Here is a 22429-nt window from a genome sequence, read left to right on the forward strand (position 1 = left end):
TCCAGATTCAGGTTTCAGTCTTGGGTGTCTGCCATTTGCTAGTAACCCAGGCATTAGAACACAGATACTTGATTACTCCATAAAATACTACACAATTCACGAATTCATTCAGAGGAAAAATCCCACAATTCCCAGAACCAACTCTAGCCCAAGCCCTTACTTCATTTGACAGAATTCTGACCTTCACAACCCTATAGCAGTCAGAAGGGAAGACAATACACATTAGGAAACTGAGTCCAGCCAAGGTGCTTGCCTAGGTCACAGCTCATTTGTGGCAGAGAAAACTAGAACCTTGGTCTCAAATCCAGGTCTGTGTTCTTAAACTAAAAGTCATAAACACTCCCAATATTAAGAACTTCAAAGACAAGAAATCTCAAGTCATCCATTTATTTTTGCCAGTGCATTGACATGCCTTCAGTCGTGTAAACTAAAGATCATTCCCTAAGTTTTACAAGGAAAGGGAGGTAAGACTGGATTCTCCACCAACCCCATAAACCTCCCCCCTCCCCGCCAACACAGACACACCTAGTGTATTCTGAGGTTTGAGCTAGAAATCAAGTAATAAATTTGCTTAAAGTATCTATGGTGTCCTATAACCTACCCAGATCTCATTTCTGGAAGCAACCTAGCAACTCCAAACACTTCAGAGAGCTGCGATCATCCCACTTACCCAGCCTTAAGATAAATGTCATTCTGGTGGCAAAGTTCTCCCTTACAAAGGGGCCTCTTTACTTGCCATAATTCTAACAATCTTGGGTCATCAAAAATCAGAAGCAAAAGTTGTGAAAAGCAGATGACAATATCACATGACAGTAAACGACACGGCAAAGTTACATCACAGCTCGGTAACTCTCACAATGACCCTGGTTCATTAAAGTGAAAAATCTCACTAATCTAGTACAAATCCACACCTTAGAAGGCTTACAGGAATCTCTCATGCTGATGAGCCTCCCAATTAGTCTCTGCTTTAAAACTTCCAAGGATGGGAATCTGTCTTCTAATCAATGGTTTCTTCCTTATTTGGAGACAAACTCTGGCCCTCTCCACCTCTTCGCTGAGTCCAAACAAAACACCAGTCCAACCCCAACTCCAACTGGGGGCCTCTTCAGTGCCAAAGGGTCTGTCTCCTTGATAGGGTTCTCCCAACCCCACCGTACAAATTAGATGTTAGTGGATCGGTTGATTCTACAGTTTTATCTTCTGCATTTCAACTTTCCCACTGCAGTTTCAATACTTCAATGGTTGGCCTAAGAAATTAAATAGGAATGTTGGCAGTTTTATGCAAGCTGCAGACACAGAAAGTTTAGAAACTCAGCAAATGTATAGCATTAACATTTTATCTCTTAATAGCGTAATTCAGATTTCTCTAATACATGGGGTCAAAAATTTTTACATGGATTTTCTGTATCACAGGGCCACACCCCTAACCCCCACAAAATGGAAAGGTCAATTAACTTTAGGGCCAGGCTAATACCCCAAAAGGCATCTAGACTCAATAATGAAACTCAATTGGAATGAGCTTCATCAGTTTATCTCATGACAAAATAATTTCAGATAATTGGTCCTTCTTATAATCTTGGCTCAGTGAAGTATACCTCAATCCTCCCAGTCCTCAAGATAAAGCAGTTTAATTTCCTGATTTCATTCACCTTTAGAAAGACAAGCTTTAAGTAGCTATTTCTGTTAATAATCCCCTACTTCCACAGTGCTTTTTAAGAGTGACAGAACTCTTTGCTCACAATCATCACCTTGGGAGATAAAACAAAGTAATTTTTTCAGTCACGCTAGGAGAGGATGTTGCTGAAGGTCACAGTGGCACAGCTGGACTCACATCCAGCACCAAACTATCCTTGGCAGTTCCCATGGTGTAATTCAGGTCTGGCTTAAGTGATTTTGGGGGATGAGTTATGTTCCTCAGGACCTACAACAAACAGGATTCTCTTTGGCTGAGAAACATACACCACAAATTCAAAGGTTCTTATATCCATTTTGAGCCATTTATTCTAATCTGATTTTCCAATTTCAAATGAGTTGTACAGACGAACATTTTTGTAATAGTTTTATTCTTCCAACCATATTTTAATATACACAGGCCTCAACCTCTCAAGTGCAAGTCATAGCTTATCTTTTGGTCTTCTCTGAAGTTCCTAGAGAAAAAGAAAAAAAATGAATGAGAAACCCAAGTAACGCGAGAAATCCATTTTCTAGTCTTTCTGAAGCACCCTCCTACAAACAGCCCTGTTAGGGGTAGCAGGTATTATGATTACCGCACCACCATTTTACAAGAGAAGACTTGGGCCGTGATCTGCCGAGTCATGTGGCTACTAATGAGTGAAATTAGAAAGAACTGGAACTCCACTCCTTCAATCCCTACAATACCACGGAGGTCATGAGATCTAAGCAGACTTGGTCTTCATTTAGGCACGAAAAGAAATGCAGAAAACTAAATTCTTTCCACTTCCAAAACCAGTTATCAAATTCTTCAGAGCTGGACATGAGTTCTTAAGGAATTAGCTCCTCCATACTGGCAGACTTACATCAATAAGTTATCCAGGTCCAATCTCAAGTTCTCCTGCCTCCCCAGGAAACCACTCCAGGTGAGGGAATGAGTGCCCAAGCACAAGCAGGCTTCAGCGGCTGCCTCTAGGGAGTCCTTAAATCAGACACCATGGTCCTTGGCCACCTTGCTGGTTTATTATTGCTTCACTTTCTTCAACCTGTCAAAGTAAATGGGCGTTATTAACCCCATCCACACCAGGGCTCTCAAACGCCCCTCCCCACCACCCCAGAAACAGTTCACATCATTTACAAGGGTTTCACAAGCCATTCACTGAACCCATCACATCACAGAAGCACATTTGTGGGCAAAGGTTTCCAGGGCTGGCTGATATACCAGCCAATGTCACATTTCATCCTTAAGCAGAGACAGTTAAATCACTTCTGATAGGGCTGCTTAGGGAGAGTGTGGGCTATGGGCAAAAAATGGCAACAAGGAGATGGCAAAGAAAGCTACACTTAAGTGAGTGACTTAATGAAGTCTAGGAAGATTCTCAATAGATGAATAAAAATCCAAAAGGCAGGGAATTCACTTGTTTCCAATCTTGCTTACATACCTACTAGCAAGACATGACTGTGCGCCCAGCTCTGACCCATGGAACGAATCTCTGTGCCACACACCAAGGATTGCAATAGGCATGATTTTAATTTGCTTTTTTTTTTCTCTTGGTTGACTTAAGTCAAAAAAAGGAACATTCCACAGGCACATTAGACTTTCAAATGAGCTCTCAACAAGAGGAAGGATGCGGACATGAGCAAAAGGGAGTTACCTCGAATTACAGGACTATTTCCACATATGAACTAGCCAAGAAAGCAGCCTTCGTCTCAGAGGTTTCTCTGTTGGGAGGCACAACACTTCTTTTCTCCAGGGACACTGCAGTTTCCATATGCTAGCAGAGAATTCTTAGAACTTGTAAGGCAAGGACAAAGCTAGCTAATGAGTCAATTCTTTGTTGTCGGTTTTCCCTTGTCTACCTTGGAATACTGTGCTACTCCAGTTATCACAAGACTCTAGATTCTAGACTAAGATCTGTCAATGTTTCGGTACAATGGTGCTCAATGGTTACTGGATGTCCTCTGGCTTCCAAATGAGTCAAGTAGCTCCCCTATTCCACGTGTCTGGCCAGGCAGACTACAGTGCAACAGGTTGTCATCCTCAGAGTGAAGTCATGTTTAATATACTCAAATGCCAGGACCAGCAGGAGCTCCCTTCAATTTCTCAGTTTGGTTTCTGCTGGTCGGAAGTTTGACTCTCCCGTCAGCCAACTCCTCCACCTACACTCTCTGCCCTGTGGTCTGCTTTGTCACTTGCTGTCAAAACGTCAGACATCCAGCAAAGGGGTGTGTTGTGCATTGAAAGGTAAATGTCAGGAGCACAGTTCATTTCAGACGGTCTTTTAATAGGCTTCGTAAAGCCAAAGAAAACTGTATACAAGAATTCCTTAACCACTTCAAATACAATATCAATGGAATATGCATACTTCTTCCAGTAAAAAAAGGACAATATAAATAAACATTTTCAAGAACCTCTTTTATGGAAAGTTTGCAAGTCTATTTCTGGGTAATTTACAGTATACAGTAAAAATACCTTTATGCAGAATGAACATACAAGCAGTTTCTCTTTAGATATACCAAGGTGGTCTGCCTCTCCACAAACCCTCACGGCTGCATTCCTACCTTGCTACACTAAAGGAAGGTTACAAAAAAGTTGAAGGTAACGCACTTTAAAAAAAAAAAAGCCAAACCTCCACAGCTTGTTCAGCTTCCCGTGAACATTGAATTTAAGGTCCTTTTCTAGCTCAAAGAAAACCGAACCAGGGCCCCCAATTTCACAAGTTTTTGTTGTAAAAAGAAAAAAAAATTTAAAAAGTAAAACAAAACCAAAAGAAAAAACAACAAAAAAAAACCACCACACCTTGGCTCATGACGAAAAGAAAAAATAAAATCCGAAGTGCTTTCAAAAATGCTTAAAAAAAAAAAAACACTCGAGAACAGACAAGAGCTTTCTTAAAAGAAAAGTCTAATTAGGCCATCTCATGTCCGAAGCTGTCAGGCTGTGTTTGACAAGATCAGAACTGATAATACTACAAAAGTGAATACAAGTAGATGGGTACTACACAATAACGATTCAGCGAAGCTCCAAAAATCTTTATAAATACAGCCATTGGAAGGACGATCTTGATTCAGGAAGGATTTTTACTCGTTGTGTGTAGCTGAGGACAAGAAGCAGGCACAATTGTAAAGGCACTGAAGCACATGACAAGTTGTAGCATTTCACTCCCCTGAATTACTGCGGAGGCTAGGCCACTACATGATCCTAAGGAAAATTCCTCCCCCCATGTCTAAAGCGTGTTAGGACACTCCGAGGTCTGCATCGTTAGGAGGTCAGAGAAGGGGACGCTAAAGATGCTTTGCAGCTTCAACTAAGGCCTACACATGCATTAACACTAGGTAAGTTCTTTTTTCTTTTTTTTTTCCTTTCTTTCTTTCTTTTTTTTTTTTTTTTTTTGGCAGAAAATGATTCCTCGCACCAAGACCTGACAGAATGGACTTGTTCCTTACGGGAAAAGCACCGTGATAAGGTCTGAGCGTTGAGAGCCTTAAAATTACTTCCAGAGATCAGTACAAGGTCATGGAATCAAGATTCAGAGTTCCCACATACATTTGGCGGCGTTCCCTTTTGAACCAGGACTTACCATAACTGTCATAGCTGTCTCTGTAAGACCCTCCTGAAGACCGGTCACCGTAGCCTCCTTGACTCCTGCTGGGAAATCACAAATGGGCGAGGAGTGAGTTTGGGGCATTTTTGAAGAGCTAGCTGCACAGGGGTAGTGGGGCACCTTCTGCACAACTACTATTTCTTCATACAGCCAATATCAGCACCAGTTTATGCTCTAGTACTGAGGGTCAATAGTTTCATAGCTAAGAAATGAAATGGAGTTAAATCTGCAGTGTACCAGAGGTCCCTATTTAGAGCCCACCATCCTTACCTGCTGCTGTAATAGTCTCTGGAACCTCCATATCCCCCACTTCTTGATTCAAATCTGCTTCCCCCATAACCGCGGTCTCCACCTCCTATGGCACACAGAAGAGAAAGAGGGACTATCAGCATCTGCAGTTAAAAACACTCCAAGTTGAAAAACACAATTCCATCCATTATTTTCAACACTTACCTCTAGAAAAACCACGGCCTCGACCCCGGCCTCCACGGAAAAAGCCTCGGCCACTGGATGAACCTCCTCGATACCCACGGGACCGGTTTTCTGATGATTTGCCTGCCTGGTCAACTCTAATCTGCCGCCCATCAACAGACTGTAAAGCAAGTATTTTGAAAGATTAGCCTTAACATATATAGCCATGGAGATCTATCATCCCCACTCTTGTTTTTATTTTCAATCTCTTCCTCTCTATTGGCTCACTTCCTACTGCCTAGAAACATGCCCATGTCTCTCCCATCCTGAAAAAATCCTCTTCTGATCCTTCCCTCCACTCCCTACCACTCTTCTGCCTTTGGTGGCTAAAAACCCTGAAAAGGCCACCTACAAGAGGTGGTTCACTTTCTCTCCTCCCACCCTCTTCTCAACCCTTCATAACTTAGCTTCTTCCAGCAGATAGAGCACCCTCTAACTATAAGTGTCTTCCAGTTCCCAGGGCCTCTTCTTCCTCTAGACTACTTCCATTTAGTGACCTCACCAGCTTCCATTTATTTAATGACCATCTCTATGCTGACAATTCTCAAATCTACCTATCCTGCCCCAAATTCTCTGCTGAAAGAACCTTGGATTGATGGTCAAGACTCCTAGATTCAAGTCCTAGCTCCATTAAAATTTTTGATCTTTAACAATTCATTCTCTGAGCCTCAGATGCTTGGTTGTAAAAAGGAAGGGAGTCTTTTAGATTCTTTCTAAGGTCCCATCAGGCTCTAGTATTTATTCAGCACCAGTGTGCAGAGCACTATGCTTGGGAGAGACAAAGTTTGGATGAGACACCATTCCTGTCCTCCTGGGGAGGACAGACTAGTCAAAGGATAAGCCAATTACAAAAAAATAGTATATCTCAGAGAAAAATCAAAAAGCTTCTTATAGAGAATGTGAGTTGGGTCTTAACATGGGGAGCACATTTTAGTCATAGGAACAGCCTGAACAAAGGTATGGGAGGCAGGAGAGTACTGGGGGCGTTCAGAGACAAACAGAGAGTAGGCTAGTTTGGCACATGGTATGGAAGTAATGTATTAATGTTGGAGAATAAAGTGGCAACAGATGGCGCAAAGCCTTCAATGCCAAACCTTAAAATGAAAAAAATTTATATTTTAATTGGTAGGCAATAGAAGATCACTGAAAGCTTCTGAGGATAGCAGTGATATAACCAGAACTATGCATAAGGAAGTTTAGTGACAGCAAGGGGGAGAGAGAGGTGAAAGCAGAGGCAGGAGACGTGGCAGGAGGCAAGTGCAGTAGTCTGGGGGGGGAGGGGGGGCCGTGGCGGGCTGTGCCGGTGCCTAGGTGTTAAATGAAAGCCTAGATTAAGCTCTATCAAGCTATTCCACCGCCAGCCCTTACCTTTCCATTCATGGCCATCATTGCATCTTTAGCATCATCTATGTTCTCAAATGTAACAAAGCCAAAACCTCTGGATCTCTGAGTTTCCCTGTCTTTCACAACAACAACTGGAAGGGAAAGAGGCAGTGATTAGTCACTACAAAAGAATTGAGGCAACACTCCCAACCAACCCCAGCTCCAAATTCTCAAGCAAGTGAAACTCTGAAATACAGGAACTTGATCCAAACTTACCTTCAGCAATCTGTCCATACTTTGAGAAAACCTGTTCCAATGACTGTTCATTGGTATCAAAACTCAGTCCACCAACAAAGAGTTTTCCTTCATCTGATGCCATCTTGACCTAATGAGAAAGAGTTCTTTATGTTACATTTTCACCTACTTGTTAAACTCCCTCTTCAGAACCCAAAACTCCCAGTAACTACCAGAGTGTTGCTTTGTGCAACACTGGGGCCACAATTCTTGGCCTTGGTTTGTAATCCCTAAGAAACTAACCCTCCCACCTGCTCAAAACCCAGGGAAATTTGTAAGTAGTGGCTGGAGGGGAATTTGGGTGGGGCAAGAGGGAAAAAAAAACACGCGTACATCTAGTTCACTTAAAAAACTAGGGTCCTCAATCTCAATCTGGGATCAATGCCTAAATTCCTTTGGATTCATTCATTAGAATGTCAGATCAAGGCTCCCTTTCCCAGCTTAGCCTGGGAAAAAAAAACCAACCAACCCAGGACCAGCAACAAGGACTTCTCTTTCTTACTCTCTCCCCACCATAGCATGAAAGAGCACTTATTTGGAGTCTTAAATTAGGTTAGAAGGTTAGAAAGGGCTCTTCAAGCAACTAACTCAACACTTTCATTTTACAGATGGGGAAACCGAAGCCCAGAAAAAAACCAAGCAATTTGCTAAAGGTCATACACGTCTTTAGCTAGGATCCCAGAGAGATTACCACGGTACAGTGGAAAAAATAGGGAAATTAAAAATGAGGAGCCCGTGGGGCAGCTTTGTAACTCAGAGACCTTAGATATTATCTCACCCAGGCCCCAAAGTACCTTCCCTAAGATCACCTAAGGACTAAGACCCCAATTTCAGCGCTCTCCCCACTCCACTCTGGGTTCCAACCTCAATGCTGCCGCTTCCTACCTTGGGGGGCACGTCCCTTCCTTCACTGGGCCTCAGTTTCCCTAACAAAAAAAGACTGAGGTAAAGTGCGTGGAGCACAACCCTCTTTTTAGATCTTTTTTCAGGAAGCCCCATGGCCAGATTTTCACGCTTCGGGTCCAGAATTGACCAACTGACCTCGAGGTTGCTGCTTTGGTGCCGGTCAAAGCCGGGACGCGTCTAACACGGGCGGGGTGGGTGGGGCACCCGGCTGGCCTAGGATGACTCAGAGCAGCCTAGGGATGCTCTGTCCAGTGCCTCAACACCTAGGCGCCGACCGCAGGGGCCGGACCAGGACTGGGAACGGGCCACCTCCGGGCCTAGCCTGCTGCCCAAGCCAAGACGGCCCTACTCAAGATGGCCGCCGACCACGTGGCCCGCAAGACTCCCGGAGCACCTTCCCCGGCCCCTTCCCTAAGCAGGAATTAGTTCTTGCGTCCCCTCAGCTTCCCCTTAAGTCAGGGCCTCTCTCTCTCGTTCGCGGTTCAGTCCACCCAAGGCCTCCCTCCCTCCTTCTCCCCCTGCCCCTCGCTAGCGGCCGCCTCCTTCTGCGCATGCGTGAGGAGCCCCCACCTCGCCTCCCTGCGCCATTCCATCCGGGCATCTCCGGCGGTCCCCGCCATTTCGCTAGGCGCCCGCCAAGATTCTCGGCCGCCATTTTGCGGCAAAGCCGCAGAGAGCCCGACTGCCCTGATGGCCCCCTGGGACACAGCAACGGCAGCACCCTCACATCTGCTGTTGGCCGCCGCCGCCGAACCCACCCTGACCCAGCGGGGCGGCCAGTCCTGGGCACGGCCCCATCCCAGGGGGGCGTGCCGGTGCCTAGGCCCGTCTCCGCCCAGGCGCTGGGCCGCCCGTCTTCTCCTCCCTCTTGCCTTGCTTCCCCTCCCCCCCAGGCCCCGACCGCCCCAGGCCCTCCCAGCTCCGCAGGCTCGACCAAATGGCCGGGGTCGGGCTCCCTCACCGGTGTGTTGGATGGGGCGGGAAGGATAAGCGGTGTCAGCGAACAGACCAGAGCGACCTGAGCCTCCTAACGGGAAAATGAGCGGCGCGCCCAAGAGCTCGGCCTTATATAGTCCGTCACGAAGCCACGCCCTATAGCCCCACCCCCCCGAGCCCAGAGCGCCAATCGAAAGGGACTAAATCCGGACGCTGATTTATATTCATGAGCTTCAGCGAGCTCTCTCTCCCCCTTCTAGCCCCGCCCTGCTCCTCCGAGGATGTGTAAAGTGATTGGTGGGGACCATGCCTGCCTCTCGTCCGCAGTCCCCCTCCCCTCAGGGTGAAGAGGCCTCTAACCCCAGGCTGCAGAAGAGCGGGGGCGGGAAGGCAGGCAAGCGATTGGAGGCGGGGCTAAAATCACGCCCCCTTCTGGGAGCTAGAGGCGGGGCTGACCCAGTTTGGCGCGCTCTCCCTCCAACACTGCGGCGGCCGAACAAAGGAGCTGCAGTGAAAACGGAGACCGCCCCCGCCATCTTGCAGGCCTGGGCCCCGCCCCCTCCCTAGGCCCCGCCCTCTAGGGAATTGCCTCAGACGCCCCGCCCAGAGACATCCGAGTTCCGCCCTCCGCGGCCCCAGCCTGAACCCCCGTGAATCGCAGCTCCTCGGTATCCTCATCCTCACCCCCACCCTCTCCCCCCGCAAAGCCCGCCAACGCTCGAGAGCTCGCTGGTTACGCCCCGAAGATCAAACCTCCCTGCCCCCGACTGCGCCCCTTACCCAACCTCCCGCAATGCGCCCGGGCCCCGCCTACTCCACCAAACCCCCTGCCCCGGCCTCCCCTAATGCTCCAGAGCCCCCCAGACCCCACCACCCCCACCCCGGCCCAACCTCCTGCAATGCTCCCGGGCCCCGCAGACCCTATCAACCCCCTGCCCCGACCTCCCCCAATGCTCCAGGGCCCCGCTGACCCCCCAAGTCCCCTCCCCCAACCTCCTCCAGTGCTCCAGGGCCCCGCAGGTCGCCCCCACCCCAAGCCTGCTAATTACTCCCACTTTCCCCCAACACAGGCTGTCCCAAGTCTGCCAACGCTCAGGTGCTCCACGATTTACCCTCCCCCCACCCAGCCTGCAAATCCAACCTTATACCCAACCCACCTTGTATCTGGCACACTCTGCTTTCCTTCCCACCATGTCCTGGTGGGCTATAGCCCCACCACCAAATCACCCATCAGTGGCCCGAGAGTTACCCCCCGCCCAGTTCATCCACACACCCACACTGGGTTCACTACGTTTACTGCTTCTCCCCTCCTCCCCCCATCAGCCCACACAACAACCCCATAAATCCGTCAATTACCAATGACCCAGGTTCCTAAGCCAGGTGTCATCTATGACCCTTCCCTCATCTTCATCCCCACATCCAATCACTTACCAAATTCTACTATTTGTACCACTCCCACACCTTGCATCCAGCCCCTTTTCCATCTCTCTGTATCCCCAGCTCTGAGGCGTGTGCATGTAAGAGTGCTCCATACTGTTGGTGGAATTGCACTGAATTCCTTCAGGCCCCCACCCCCACAGCTCCAACTATTCTTAGCAGCTCCATGCTCTGTGACTCTGCCATCCACCTGTCATGCATAGACGTGGCCCAGCTGGTAATAGACTTTAGAAACCACTTTATTTAAAGTAATTTTGTCATTACTTATTTTTCTGGACCTGAGATTTCCTCCTTGCAAGGTGGAAATGATCAGCATCTACAGATGACCCTCTGATCTGGTACTTTTCTCTGCCACTTAGGAAGTCTTAGGAAATTAAGGCATCTAATATGTGTCAGAGGCCTTCCTGCATCCACGTTGAGACCTCCAACTGCTAGACCACACTGGTTCTCTGGGTGCTAGACCTGGAGCCAGGAAGACCTGAATTCTGATCTTGCTTCGTGCTTAGTGTGTGATCCTGAGCCAGCCACTTTCTGTATCTCATCTGTGAAATGGGCAGGATTATAGCGCCAACCTCCCAAAATTGTGGGAATAAAATGAGAATATTTGTAAAGCACTGGTACACTGAAAACTTTAAAACTCTGTGAAAATAATAGCTATTTTATACATTCATATGTTTACTTGTATAAATGCAACATATGCATGCCTTGGAGTCAGGAAAACCTGGGTTCAAATTCTGCCTCTCTGCCCAATAATCACCTACTTTATCCATCTCTCACCTCAGGCATTTTCATAGCCTCCTGGCTGGAATTCTCTGCCTTCTCATCTCCTTGCTTTCTTGGCTTCCTTCAAAATCCCACCTTCTGCAAGAAGCCTGCCCTGGTCCTCCTTGATGTTCATACCTTCTCTCTGTCATGATCTCCTATTTAACCCATATATGTCTTGTTTGTACCTAGTTGTTTGCATACTGTTTCTCACCCCCACTAGATTGCATGCTCCTTGAGGGCAGGGGCTGTCTCTTGCTTTTCTTTGTATTCCCAGCACCTTAGCACAGTGCCTTGGCACATAGTAGGTGCTTAATAAATCTTGGTTGATTTGAATATAAAAGTAATAAATGTCAGGGCAGGGCTCTGACACTTGAACTCAGGGCTCTGGATTCTATAGTTTCCCACAGTGGGTGATACTGGGGGAGCTGGAACAATCCAGGGGAGCAGTAGAAGCCTTGGGTGCAATCGGAGGGTGTTGAATAAAAATAAGGAGGTGGTGGAAGCATAAGGAAAGAAGAGAAGAAAATTTTGAAAAACCATTTGTACATGTTTCACCTGTTGTGTCACAATGTTCAAATGTCAGTGATTACATTACTTTCCAAATCATCACACAAAACGCAAGTTATAACCTATCAGTGGTCAAGTCCACTAAAAGGTCTTAAGAAGCAAGTGTTGGCAGAGGAGCATTGTCAGGAAGTCCAGCATGCATCTGCAGGAATATGTGCATGTAATGACTTGTTTACAATATGATACTATACGGTTACATGATGCAATATTTGCATCATCAAAATTTCAATGCAGGAAAAACCCCACAAATTTACAATAAATTATTAAATTTAAGATGCGTCATTTTAAAAAATTATATTTTTTGAAGTGACACAAATTTTTAAAAAAAGGGTTAAAGAAAGCAAATTTCCAGGGGGCAGGTGGGGTGCTGAGTAATTTTTTTTTAAAGGTGGCAGTAGGCCAAATAAGTTTGCGAACCTCTGGAGTAGCTGTTAACTGGGGGGAAGAGGGGGAATCTTTGTAGCAAATATCTCTGATAAAATTCCAACACCTAAGAAATATAGAGAATTGATGTAAGAATAGGAACTGTTCCCCAATAGATAGTCAAATAATATGATCCAGCAGTTTTCAAATGACAACATGAAAGAATGTTCCAAATCACTAATGAGTGAAATATAAATTATAATAATACTGAAGTCCCACCTCATGCCTATCAGATTGGCAAAGACAAAAAATGTTGGAGGGGCTGCGGTAGGACAGGCACACTAATGCATTGTGGGTGAAGTTATGAATTGGTCCAGTCATTCCAAAAAGCAATTTGGAATTATGTCCCCAAAATCAATAAACCATACATACTTTTTCACAAGTGATACTGCTACTACTAGGCCTATACCCCAAAAAGGGGAAAGTCAGAAAAAAAGGACCTAAAGTGTTAATATAAAAACATTTATAGTAACATGTTTTTATTGTAGCTTTGGAAATAAGGCTACCCATCAATTGTGGAATAGCTGCACAAATTGTGGTTTAAGAATGTAATGAAACATTATTATACCATAAAAACTATGACTAATATGAAGGATCAGGAGAAACTTGAGAAGATTTGTGTAGTGGGGGCCAATCCCATGCTCAGAGTTGTTCATCACCAACCACTTGTTACAAGAGAGGCGGGGATTAGTGTGTAGTTATAGAAATACGAAAGAGAGAGAGAGAGAGAGAGAGAGAGAGAGAGAGAGAGAGAGAGAGAGAGAGAGAGAGAGAGAGAGAGAGAAGACAATAAAACATTTAAAAACAGAGAAAAAGCAAAAAAAAAAATTAGGAGATCAGACAGGATACTTTTGTTTCTACATTTATTAAATTTAAAAGCACTTTTTTTAGGTGTTCATGATTTCAAACAAAATTTTCTTTTTTGTTTTCTGCCTATTTTTTTTTAAGAGGGGAGAAGGCAGGGTAATTGGGGTTAAGTGACTTGCCCAAAGTCACACAGCTAGTAAGCGTGTCAAGTATCTGAGGTCACATTTGAACTCAGGTCCTCCTGACTCCAGCGCCGGTGCTCTACTTACTGGGCCACCTAGCTGCCCCCTGTTTTCTGTCTAATGAAATGTTTGTTTTTATTTGTTTCAAGCTTGGGATAATTTATTAATTTAAAATTTTTTATATTTAATTTTTTTCCAATTACACGTAAGTACAATTCTTAACATTCATTTTTTAAATTTTGAATTCCAAATTCTTTCTCTCCCTGCCATTTCTCCCCCCTCCTTGAGAAAGCAGGCAATTTGATGTACATTATACATGTACAATCATGCAAAATATATTTCCATATTAGTCATGTTGCAAAAGAAAATACAGACAAAAAAAACCAACCCAAGAAAAATAAAGTTTTTAAAAAGTATGCTTCAATCTGCATTCAGACTTCATTAGTTCTTTTACTGGAGGTATATAGCATTTTTCATCATAAATCCTTCAGAATTGTTTTGGATCCTTTCTGAGAATAGCTAAGTTGATCATTGTACAAGGTTGCTCTTACTGTGTACAATGTTCTCCTGGTTCTGCTCACTTCTCTTCTATCAGTTCACGTAAGTCTTTCCAAGTTTTTCTGAAAACATTGTGTTTGTCATTTCTTATAGCACAATAGTATTCCATCACAATTATATACCACAACTTGTTCAACAGTTCTGCAGTTGATAGGCAGCCCCTCAATTTCCAATTCTTTGCCACCATAAAAGGTGGCATAGAGGTCTTTTTCCCCTTTTCTTTTTCTTTTTTTTTTTCAAATCTTTTTGAGATACAGACCTAGTAGTGGCATTGCTGAGTCAAAGATATGCACGCATTAGGTATAGTTTCAAATTGCTCTCCAGAACAGTTGGGTCAGTTCACAACTCTACCAACAGTGAATTAGTATCTCAATTTATCCGCATCCCCTCCAACATTTATTGTTTTCCTTTTCTGTCATATTAGCCAATCTGATAGGTGTGAGGTGGTACCTCAGAGTTGTTTTAATTTGTATTTCTCTAATCAATAGTGATTTAGAGCATTTTTATATGACTATAGATAGCTTTGATTTCTTCTTCTAAAAACTCTCTGTTCACATCTTTTGACTATCAATTGGGGAGAGACTTGTATTCATATGATTTGACGCAGTTCTCTATATAGCTGAGAAATGAAGCCTTTATCCAAAAAACTTGCTATAAAATTTTTCTCCCAATTTTCTGCTTTTCTTCTAATCTTGACTGCATTGGATTTATTTGTGCAAAGCCCTTTTAATTTAATGCAATCAAAATTATCCATTTTACTTCATCTAATACTCTCTGTCTCTTGTTTTGTCATAAATTCTTCCCTTATCCAAAAATGACAGGTAAGCTATTCCCTACTCCCCTAATTTGCTTATGACATCATCCTTTTTGTCTAAATCATGTACCCATTTTGACCTTATCTTGGTAAAAGGTGTGAGATGTTGGTCTGTATCTAGTTTCTACCAAACTGCTTTCCAGTTTTCCCAGCAGTTTTTGTCAAATAGTGAGTTTTTGTCCCAAAGCTTGGCTCTAGATTACACTAGATTACGATGGTCATTTATTGCTATATGTTGTGTAACTCTCTTTCTTAGCCAGTACCAGTTCATTTTGATGATTACTGTTTTGTATCACAGTTTAAGATCTTGTACTGCTAGGCCACCTTCCTTCATATTTTTAAAAATGGATTCTCTTGATATTCTTGATTTTTTGTTCTTCTGAATGGATTTTGTTATTATTTTTTCTAGTTCTATAAAATAATTTTTGATAGTTTGATTGATGTGGCGGCAAATTAGCAAATTAATTTAGGTAGATTATAATTGTTATTATATTGGTTCAGCCTACCCATGAGCAATTTCTCCAGTTGTTTAAATCTGACTTTATTTGTATGAAAAGTGTTTTGTAATTGTGTTCATATAGTTCCTGGGTTTGTCCTGGCCCAAGTATTTTATATTGTCTACAGTTATTCTAAATGGAATTTCTCTTTCTATGTCTTCCTGTTAGATTTTGTTGGTAATATATAGAAATGCTGATGATTTCTGTGGTTTTATTTTACTTCCTGCAACTTGACTGAAGTTGTTAATTATTTTAACTAGTTTTTTAGTTGATTCACTAGGTTTCTCTAAGTATCACATCATATCATCTACAAAGAGTGATAGTTCTGTTTCCTCTTTGCCTACTCCAATTCTTTTATTTTTCTTCTCATTGTTATAACTAGCATTTCTAATACAATACCAAATAATAATGGTGTTATTGGGCATCCTTGCTTCACCCCTGATCTTCCTTCTTTTTTTATCAAATAATTTTTTTGGAGGGGGGAAAGCAGGGCAATTGGGGTTAAGTGACTTGCCCAAGGTCACACAGCTAGTAAGTGTGTCCTGACTCCAGGGCCAGTGCTCTACTCACTGCACCACCTAGCTGCCCCCCCCCCCCCCCCCCCCCGATCTTCCTTCTAACTTATCCCTGTTACAGATGACACTTGCTGATGGTTTTAGATATACTACTTTTAATTTTAAGGAAAGTTCCATCTATTCCTACGCTTTCCAATGTTGTTGTCATTTTTTAATAGGAATGAGTGGTGTATTTTGTCAAAAACTTTTTCTGCATCTATTGAAATAATCGTATGATTTTTATCATTTTTGTTATTGATATGGTCAATTATGTTAAGTTTTCCTAATATTGAACCAGCTCTGCATTCCTGACATAAATCCCACCTGGTCATATTATGTGATCTTTGTGACATATTGCTGTAAAAACCTTGCTAGTATTTTATTTAAAATTTTCCATCAATACTCATTAGGGAAATTGATCTTTAGTTTTCTTTCTGTTTTTGCTTTTCCTGGTTTAGGGATCAGCACTATATTTATGTCATAAAGGAATTTGGTAGGACTCCTTCTTTGCCTATTTTTCCAAACAGTTTATATAGTTTTGAAGTTAATTGTCCTTTAAATGTTTGGTAGAATTCATTTGTAAATCCATCTAGTCCTGGGGATTTTTTTAGGAAGCTCATTTATGGCTTGTTCAACTTCTTTTTCTAAAACATTTAGTATTCTATTTCCTCTTCTGTTAATCTGGACAATTTATATTTTTGTAAGTATTTATCCATTTAGATTTAAATACATTTATCCACTTTCATTGTCAGATTTATTAGCATATAATTGGGCAAAATAGTTCCTAATATTTGCTTTAATTTCCTCTTCATTTGGTCATGAATTCACCCTTTTCATTTTTGATACTGGAGATTTGTTTTCCTCTTTCTTCTTTTAAAATCAAATGTAATCAATGGTTTATTTATTTTATTGGCCTTTCCCCCCTAAAACCAGCTCCTAGTTTTACTTATTAGTCCAATGGTTTTCTTACTTTCAATTTTATTAATCTCTCCTTTGATTTTCAAGATTTCCAATTTGGTGTTTAATTGGTTCTTTTTCCTAGTTTTTTTTTAAGTTGCATGCCCAATTTATTGATTTGTTTTTTCTCTTTTTTTATTGATGTAAGGGTTTAGCAATACAAATTTTCCCTCAGGCACTGCTTTGGTTGCATTCCATAAATTTTGGTATGTTGTCTCATTGCTGTCTTTCTCTTTAATAATTTGTCCCTTTGCCCACTCATTCTTTTTTTAAATTAAACAATTTTTTTCAACATTCACTTTTATAAGATTTTGAGTTCCAAATTTTTTCCTCCTTCCCTCCCCTCCCCCCTCTCCAAGATGACATGCAATCTGATATAGGCTGTACATTCACAATGACATTAAATATATTTCCACATTAGTCATGTTGTGAATGAAGAATCAGAACAAAAGGGAAAGACCATGAGAAAGAAAAAATAAGAGAGAAAATCTGCATTCAGACTCCATAGTTCTTTCTCTGGATGTAGATAGCATTTTCCATCATGAGTCTTTTGGAATTGTCTATCATTGTATTGCTGAGAAGAGCTAAGACTATCAAAGTTGGTCATCATACAATGTTGTTCTTACTGTGTACAATGTTCTCCTAGTTCTTACTTCACTCAGCATCAATTCATGTAAGTCTTTCCAGGTTTTTCTGAAATCCACCTGCTCATCATTTCTTATGGAACAATAGTATTCCATTACATTCATATGACACGACTTGTTCAGCCATTCTCCAAATGATGGGTATCCCCTCAGTTTCCAACTCTTTGCCACCACAAAAAGAGCTGCTATAAATATTTTTGTACAGGTACTCACTCATTCTTTAGGATTAGATTAGTTTCCAATTAATTTTTGATTTACATTTCCATGGCATTGGATGTAATTTTTATTGCATTATGATCTGAAAAGAATGCATTTACTATTTTTTTCTTTTCTGAATTGGCTTGTGAGGTTTTTATGCCCCAATATATGGTCAATTTTTGTGTAAGTGGCATGTACCGCTGCAAAAAGGTATTCTATTTCTATTCCCATTCAATTTTCTCCTAAAGTCTATCATATCTAACTTTTCTCCTCAACTTCTTTCTTGTTTATTTTTTGGTTAGATTTATCTAGTTCCGAGAGGAAAAAGTAGAATTCCTCCACCAGTGTAGTTTTACTATTTCCTCCTGTAACTCATTGAACTTTTTCTTTAAGAATTTGGATGCTATACCATTTGGTGCATATATGTTTAGTACTTATATTACTTCATTGTCTATTAGCAAAATGTAGTTTCCCTGTTTATCTCTTTTAATTAGATCTATTTTTGCTTTGACTTTCCCTGAGCTTATGACTGCTACTCCTGCTTTTTTTTTCTCTTTACTTCTGTTTAAGCATAATAGATTCTGCTCTAGCCCTTTATTTTTACTCTGTGTGTGTTGCTCTATTTCAAGGGTATTTCTTGTAAAAAAACAACAACAAACAAAAAAAAACGCTGTCAGATTCTAGTTTTAAATCCACTTTGCTATCTACTTCTGTTTTATGGATGAGTTCATTCACATTCACAGTCATGGTTACTGTGTATTTAGCCTTCTTTTCTCTCTCCTTTTACCCCTGTCCCTCCTCAAAAGTCTGTTTAGCTTCTGAACACCACCTCCCCCAATCTGCCCTCCCTTCTAACAAGCCCTGTTCCTACTTCACTGTACATCAAGATAGATTTCTATGCCTGAGTGTGCCTGTTATTCCCTCTTTGAACTAATTCTAATGAGAGTAAGGTTCAAATGTTACCCCTCCCCAATCTTTCCCTCCACTGTAAAAGCTCTTCTTTTCACACCTCTTTTATGTGAGATAATGTACCCCATTCTGTGTCTCCCTTTTCCCTTTTCCTGGTGTTTCCCTCTTTCTTACCCTTAATTTTGTTTTTTTAGATATCATCTCATCATAGTTCACTCACTCTTGTGCCTTCTGTCTATCTATACGCCTTCCACTGTCCTACTCATGATAAAGTTCTTAAGAGTTACAAGTAGGAATGTAAGCAGTTTAACCTTATTAAATTCCTTATGATTTCTCTTTCTGTTTATCTTTTTATGCTTCTCTTGAGTTTTGTATTTGAAAGTCAAATTTTCTATTCAGATCTGGTTTTTCATCAGGAATGCTTGAAAGTCCTTTATCTCATTAAATATGTATTTTTTTTTCCTCTGAAGGATTATACTCAGCTTTGCTGGTAGGTGATTTTTGGTTATAATCCCAGCTCCTTTGCCCTCCAGAATATCATATTCCAAGCCCTCTAATCTTTTATGTAGAAGTTGCTAAATCTAGTTTTACTCTGACTGTGGTTGCATAGTATTTGAATGCCTTCCTTTCGGCTGCTTGCAAAGTTTCCTTCTTCTCTCAGGGGCTCTGGAATTTGACTATAATATTCCTGGGAGTTTTCATTTTGGGATCTCTTTCAGGAGGTGATTAGTGGATTCTTTCAATTTCTATTTTACCCTCTGGTTCTAGGATATCAGGACAGTTTTCCTTGATAAGTTTTTTAAAATATGATGTCTAGGCTCTTTTTTTCTTAAGTTATGGCTTTCAGGTAGTCCAATAATTCTTAAATTATCTGTCCTGGATCTATTTTCCAGGAAAGTTGTTTTTCCAATGAGATATTTCACATTTTCTTCAATTTTTTTATTCTTTTGACTTTGTTTTATTGTTTCTGGGTGTCTCATGGAGTCATTAGCTTCCAACTTGCTCGATTCTAATTTACCTCCCTTCCCATTTGATTAATTCTACTTTTTAAGGAGTTCTTTTCTTCAGTGAATATTTTTAACCTCTTTTTCTGTTTGTCCAATTCTGTTTTTTAAAGAGTTCTTTTCAGTGGATTTTTGTGCCTCTTTTATCATTTGGCCAATTCTGTTTTTTTTTGTTTTTTTTTTTTCATAATCCAAGTTTTTTTTTTATTGTTTTTTTAGCAGTCATTTATGCCATGAATTCATAGGGGGTTGGTTCCAACAGCTCAGCTTTCTTGCCATTGGTTCTCACAAAGTGTGCTTCTCTGGGTGGAGCAGGCTGGCGTTTCAGTTGAACCCAAGTGCCTTTTTCTTTGGCTTCCTTCTTCTTCTGATCATTTTCTTTTACACGCTTCAGGAAGCTATCTCTGCTCTTAGAATGCTTAATATGCTCAATACGCACATTAATTCTCTTGGCTAGAATCTTGCCCTTAACCTGTTTGTTTACAACAGTGCCTGCAGCATGTTGAGTAACATTATGACTCGTCCGGTCCTGCCATGGTAACATGTGTGGGGCATTCCCTGCTGAACTGCGCCCATACCCTTGATATCTACAATATCACCTTTCTTGTATATTCGCATATACGTAGGCAAAGGGACAACACCATGTTTTCGAAAGGGCCTAGAAAACATGTAGCATGTCCCTCTCCTTTTTCCTTTTGTGCTCGTCATTTTGGCAACTCACTGGAATATGGCGGAGCCGGAGGAAAGGAAGGCCAGGTTTTTTTTAAGGTGTTATTTTCTTTAGTATTTTTATCTGCCTCTTTTACCAAACTATTGACTCTCTTTTCATGATTTTCTTGCATCACTTTCATTTCTTTTCCCAAATTTCTTCTAACTCTCTTAGGTGATTTAAAAAAAAAAAATTTGAGCTCTTCAGGACCTGTGACCAATTTATATTTTTCTTTGGGCTTCAAATGTAACTGTTGCCTTTTTCTGAGTTTGTGTCTTTGTCTTCCCTGTTACCATCAAAACTTTTTTATAGTAAGGTTCTTCTTTTGTTGTTTGCTCATTTTTCCAGCCTATTTAACTTTATGTTAAAGTTGGGTTCTGTTCTCCAGGTGGAGGGGGCACTGTCCCAAGCTTCAGGCCTTTGTTGCTGCTGTTTTCAGAGCTATCTCTGGGGGTCTGTGGGTTTTTTGGTTCTTCCAAGGTAGTATGATCTAAGGAGAAACTGCATATGAGCAATGAGTCCTGCACCCAGTGACAGCAAAGAATCCCCTGTGATCTCCTTCTGACCAGTTGTCTCAATCCCTTACTGACTGTGGGTCAATAGCTTCTAAAACTGCTGCTATTGGTGAGCTGCCTCCAAGGCCTCCTGGTGATGCCCTGGCTTGGCCTGCACTGGACAGTCTCCACTAGGCTCTAAATCTGACCCACCACCCTGCTGTGACTGTCCTTTTCTGCCAAAGTTGTCTTGGGCTGGAAAATTGCTTCACCCTAAACTTTTGTTGGTTCTACCATTCCAGAATTTGATTTGAGGCATTATTTTAAAATTATTTGGAGGGTAGTTTTGGAGTGCTCAGGTGAGTCCCCACCTCTACTCTGCCATCTTGGCTCTGACTCCTCAAGCTTGGGAGAAGGAAAAGAATGATAATCCAATCTCATGTCTTCCATTTCTGGGCCTGTCTGTTTGCAGTGTCTATTATATGTATGTACTGATGATATATGTACTGAAGGACAAGTCTTATTGGTTGTCCATCCAACTACATGTTGTCATCTACACCATAGGCATTTTTCATCTACTTTGTTTTTCCAGGGCAGATGGTTAGGCCAAACTCTTTAGAGACAGATTATCAAGCATTTATTAAGCACTTACTATGTATCAGGCACAATGCTAAGTGCTGGGGATACAAAGAAGGGTTTAAAAAAAATAGTCTCTACTCTCAAGGAGCTCACAGTCTAATGGAAAAGACAACATGCAAACAACTATGCACAAATATTATATATGTGTGTGGGTATATATATACATATATGTGTGTGGGAGTATATATATATATACATACATACATATGTACATATATTTATATGATGAATTGGAGATAATCTCAGAAAGCAATAAGATTAAGGAGTACTGGGAAAGACTTCTTGCAGAAGAGACTTGAAGAAGACCAGGGAAGCCCAGAAGAGGTGAGGAGGGAAGCAGTTCAAGCATGGGGGTCAGACAGTAAAAATACTCAGAGTTGGATGATTATGTTTTGACACAAGGAACAGCAAGCTAGTCACCGTCACAGTGTCCCAGTGGGGGAAGAGAAGGAGGAGGAAGAGTAAGGTGTAAACAGACTGGAAAGATAGGAATAGACCAGGTTTTGAAGGACTTTAAGAGCCAAACAGAGGATTTTATATTCCATCCTGGAGGTAATAGGAAGCCTCTGGAGTTGAGTGAATGGGGGCGAGAGGTGACATGATCATATCTGTACTTGAAGAAGATCATCTTAACATCTAAGTGGAGGATGGACTGGAGTGGGGAGAGGCTTGTGGCGAGCAGCCCAACCAGCAGACTACTGCAATAGTGTGGATGTGAGAACATGAGAGCCTGCATCAGGGAGAGAAGAGGGAGTATAAGAAAAATGCTGGGAAGGTAGAAATTACAAGATTTGACAATGGAAAAAAAAAAAAAGGAAAAGAAATATATAGGTTTTCACTTCAAAGAGGAAAAAAAAAGATTTGACAATGGATTGGTTATATGAGGCGAGAAATAGTGAAGAGTCAAGGATAATACCTAAGTTGCAGGTCTGGGGCACTAGGAAGAGGGTGATACCCTCCATAGGAAGAGGGTATGGTTCGGGGGGAAAGGTAATAAGTTCATAATGAATGATTATGGATCTTATCCAGAATGTTCTGGGACTTGATGCAATCAGCTCAATGTGT

At 41.8% G+C, this 22429-nt stretch overlaps 1 protein-coding gene and 1 pseudogene across 8 annotated transcripts; both read right to left on the reverse strand.

Moving 5' to 3' along the window:
• Nucleotides 1-1323: 1323 nt before the first annotated feature.
• LOC118849349 (cold inducible RNA binding protein) lies at nucleotides 1324-9317 on the reverse strand. Of its 8 annotated transcripts, XM_036758335.1 has the most exons (9): nucleotides 9232-9314; nucleotides 7347-7455; nucleotides 7116-7222; nucleotides 5730-5868; nucleotides 5547-5631; nucleotides 5253-5320; nucleotides 3327-4769; nucleotides 2538-2717; nucleotides 2047-2147 (listed from the first exon to the last, which is right to left on the reverse strand). In XM_036758335.1, exons 2-7 carry the CDS (start codon nucleotides 7447-7449, stop codon nucleotides 4753-4755), a joined length of 519 nt encoding a protein of 172 aa, XP_036614230.1. In that variant the 5' UTR covers nucleotides 7450-7455; nucleotides 9232-9314; the 3' UTR covers nucleotides 2047-2147; nucleotides 2538-2717; nucleotides 3327-4752. The 8 variants fall into 8 exon arrangements, with proteins under 8 accessions (XP_036614233.1, XP_036614232.1, XP_036614226.1 ...); XM_036758338.1 differs by lacking the exon at nucleotides 3327-4769 and having other exon boundaries at nucleotides 1324-2147; nucleotides 5253-5317; nucleotides 9232-9310; XM_036758337.1 differs by lacking the exon at nucleotides 3327-4769 and having other exon boundaries at nucleotides 1324-2147; nucleotides 9232-9310.
• Nucleotides 9318-19748: 10431 nt separating this feature from the next.
• Nucleotides 19749-20252, reverse strand: LOC118834718 (annotated as a pseudogene).
• Nucleotides 20253-22429: the final 2177 nt, after the last annotated feature.

The sequence above is a fragment of the Trichosurus vulpecula genome, chromosome 1 (genome assembly GCF_011100635.1).
Source record: "Trichosurus vulpecula isolate mTriVul1 chromosome 1, mTriVul1.pri, whole genome shotgun sequence".
In the NCBI taxonomy this organism is placed as follows: domain Eukaryota; kingdom Metazoa; phylum Chordata; class Mammalia; order Diprotodontia; family Phalangeridae; genus Trichosurus; species Trichosurus vulpecula.

Excerpts from the sequence above, each read along its gene's own strand:
- LOC118849349 (XM_036758331.1), bottom strand. The coding sequence starts at position 7,449 with ATGGCATCAGATGAAGGAAAACTCTTTGTTGGTGGACTGAGTTTTGAT. Across the intron at positions 5,869-7,115 it reads TGATGGCCATGAATGGAAAG|TCTGTTGATGGGCGGCAGAT; the intron begins GTAAGGGCTGGC and ends CTTGCTTTACAG. Across the intron at positions 5,321-5,546 it reads AGAGACTATTACAGCAGCAG|CAGGAGTCAAGGAGGCTACG; the intron begins GTAAGGATGGTG and ends GTGATTTCCCAG.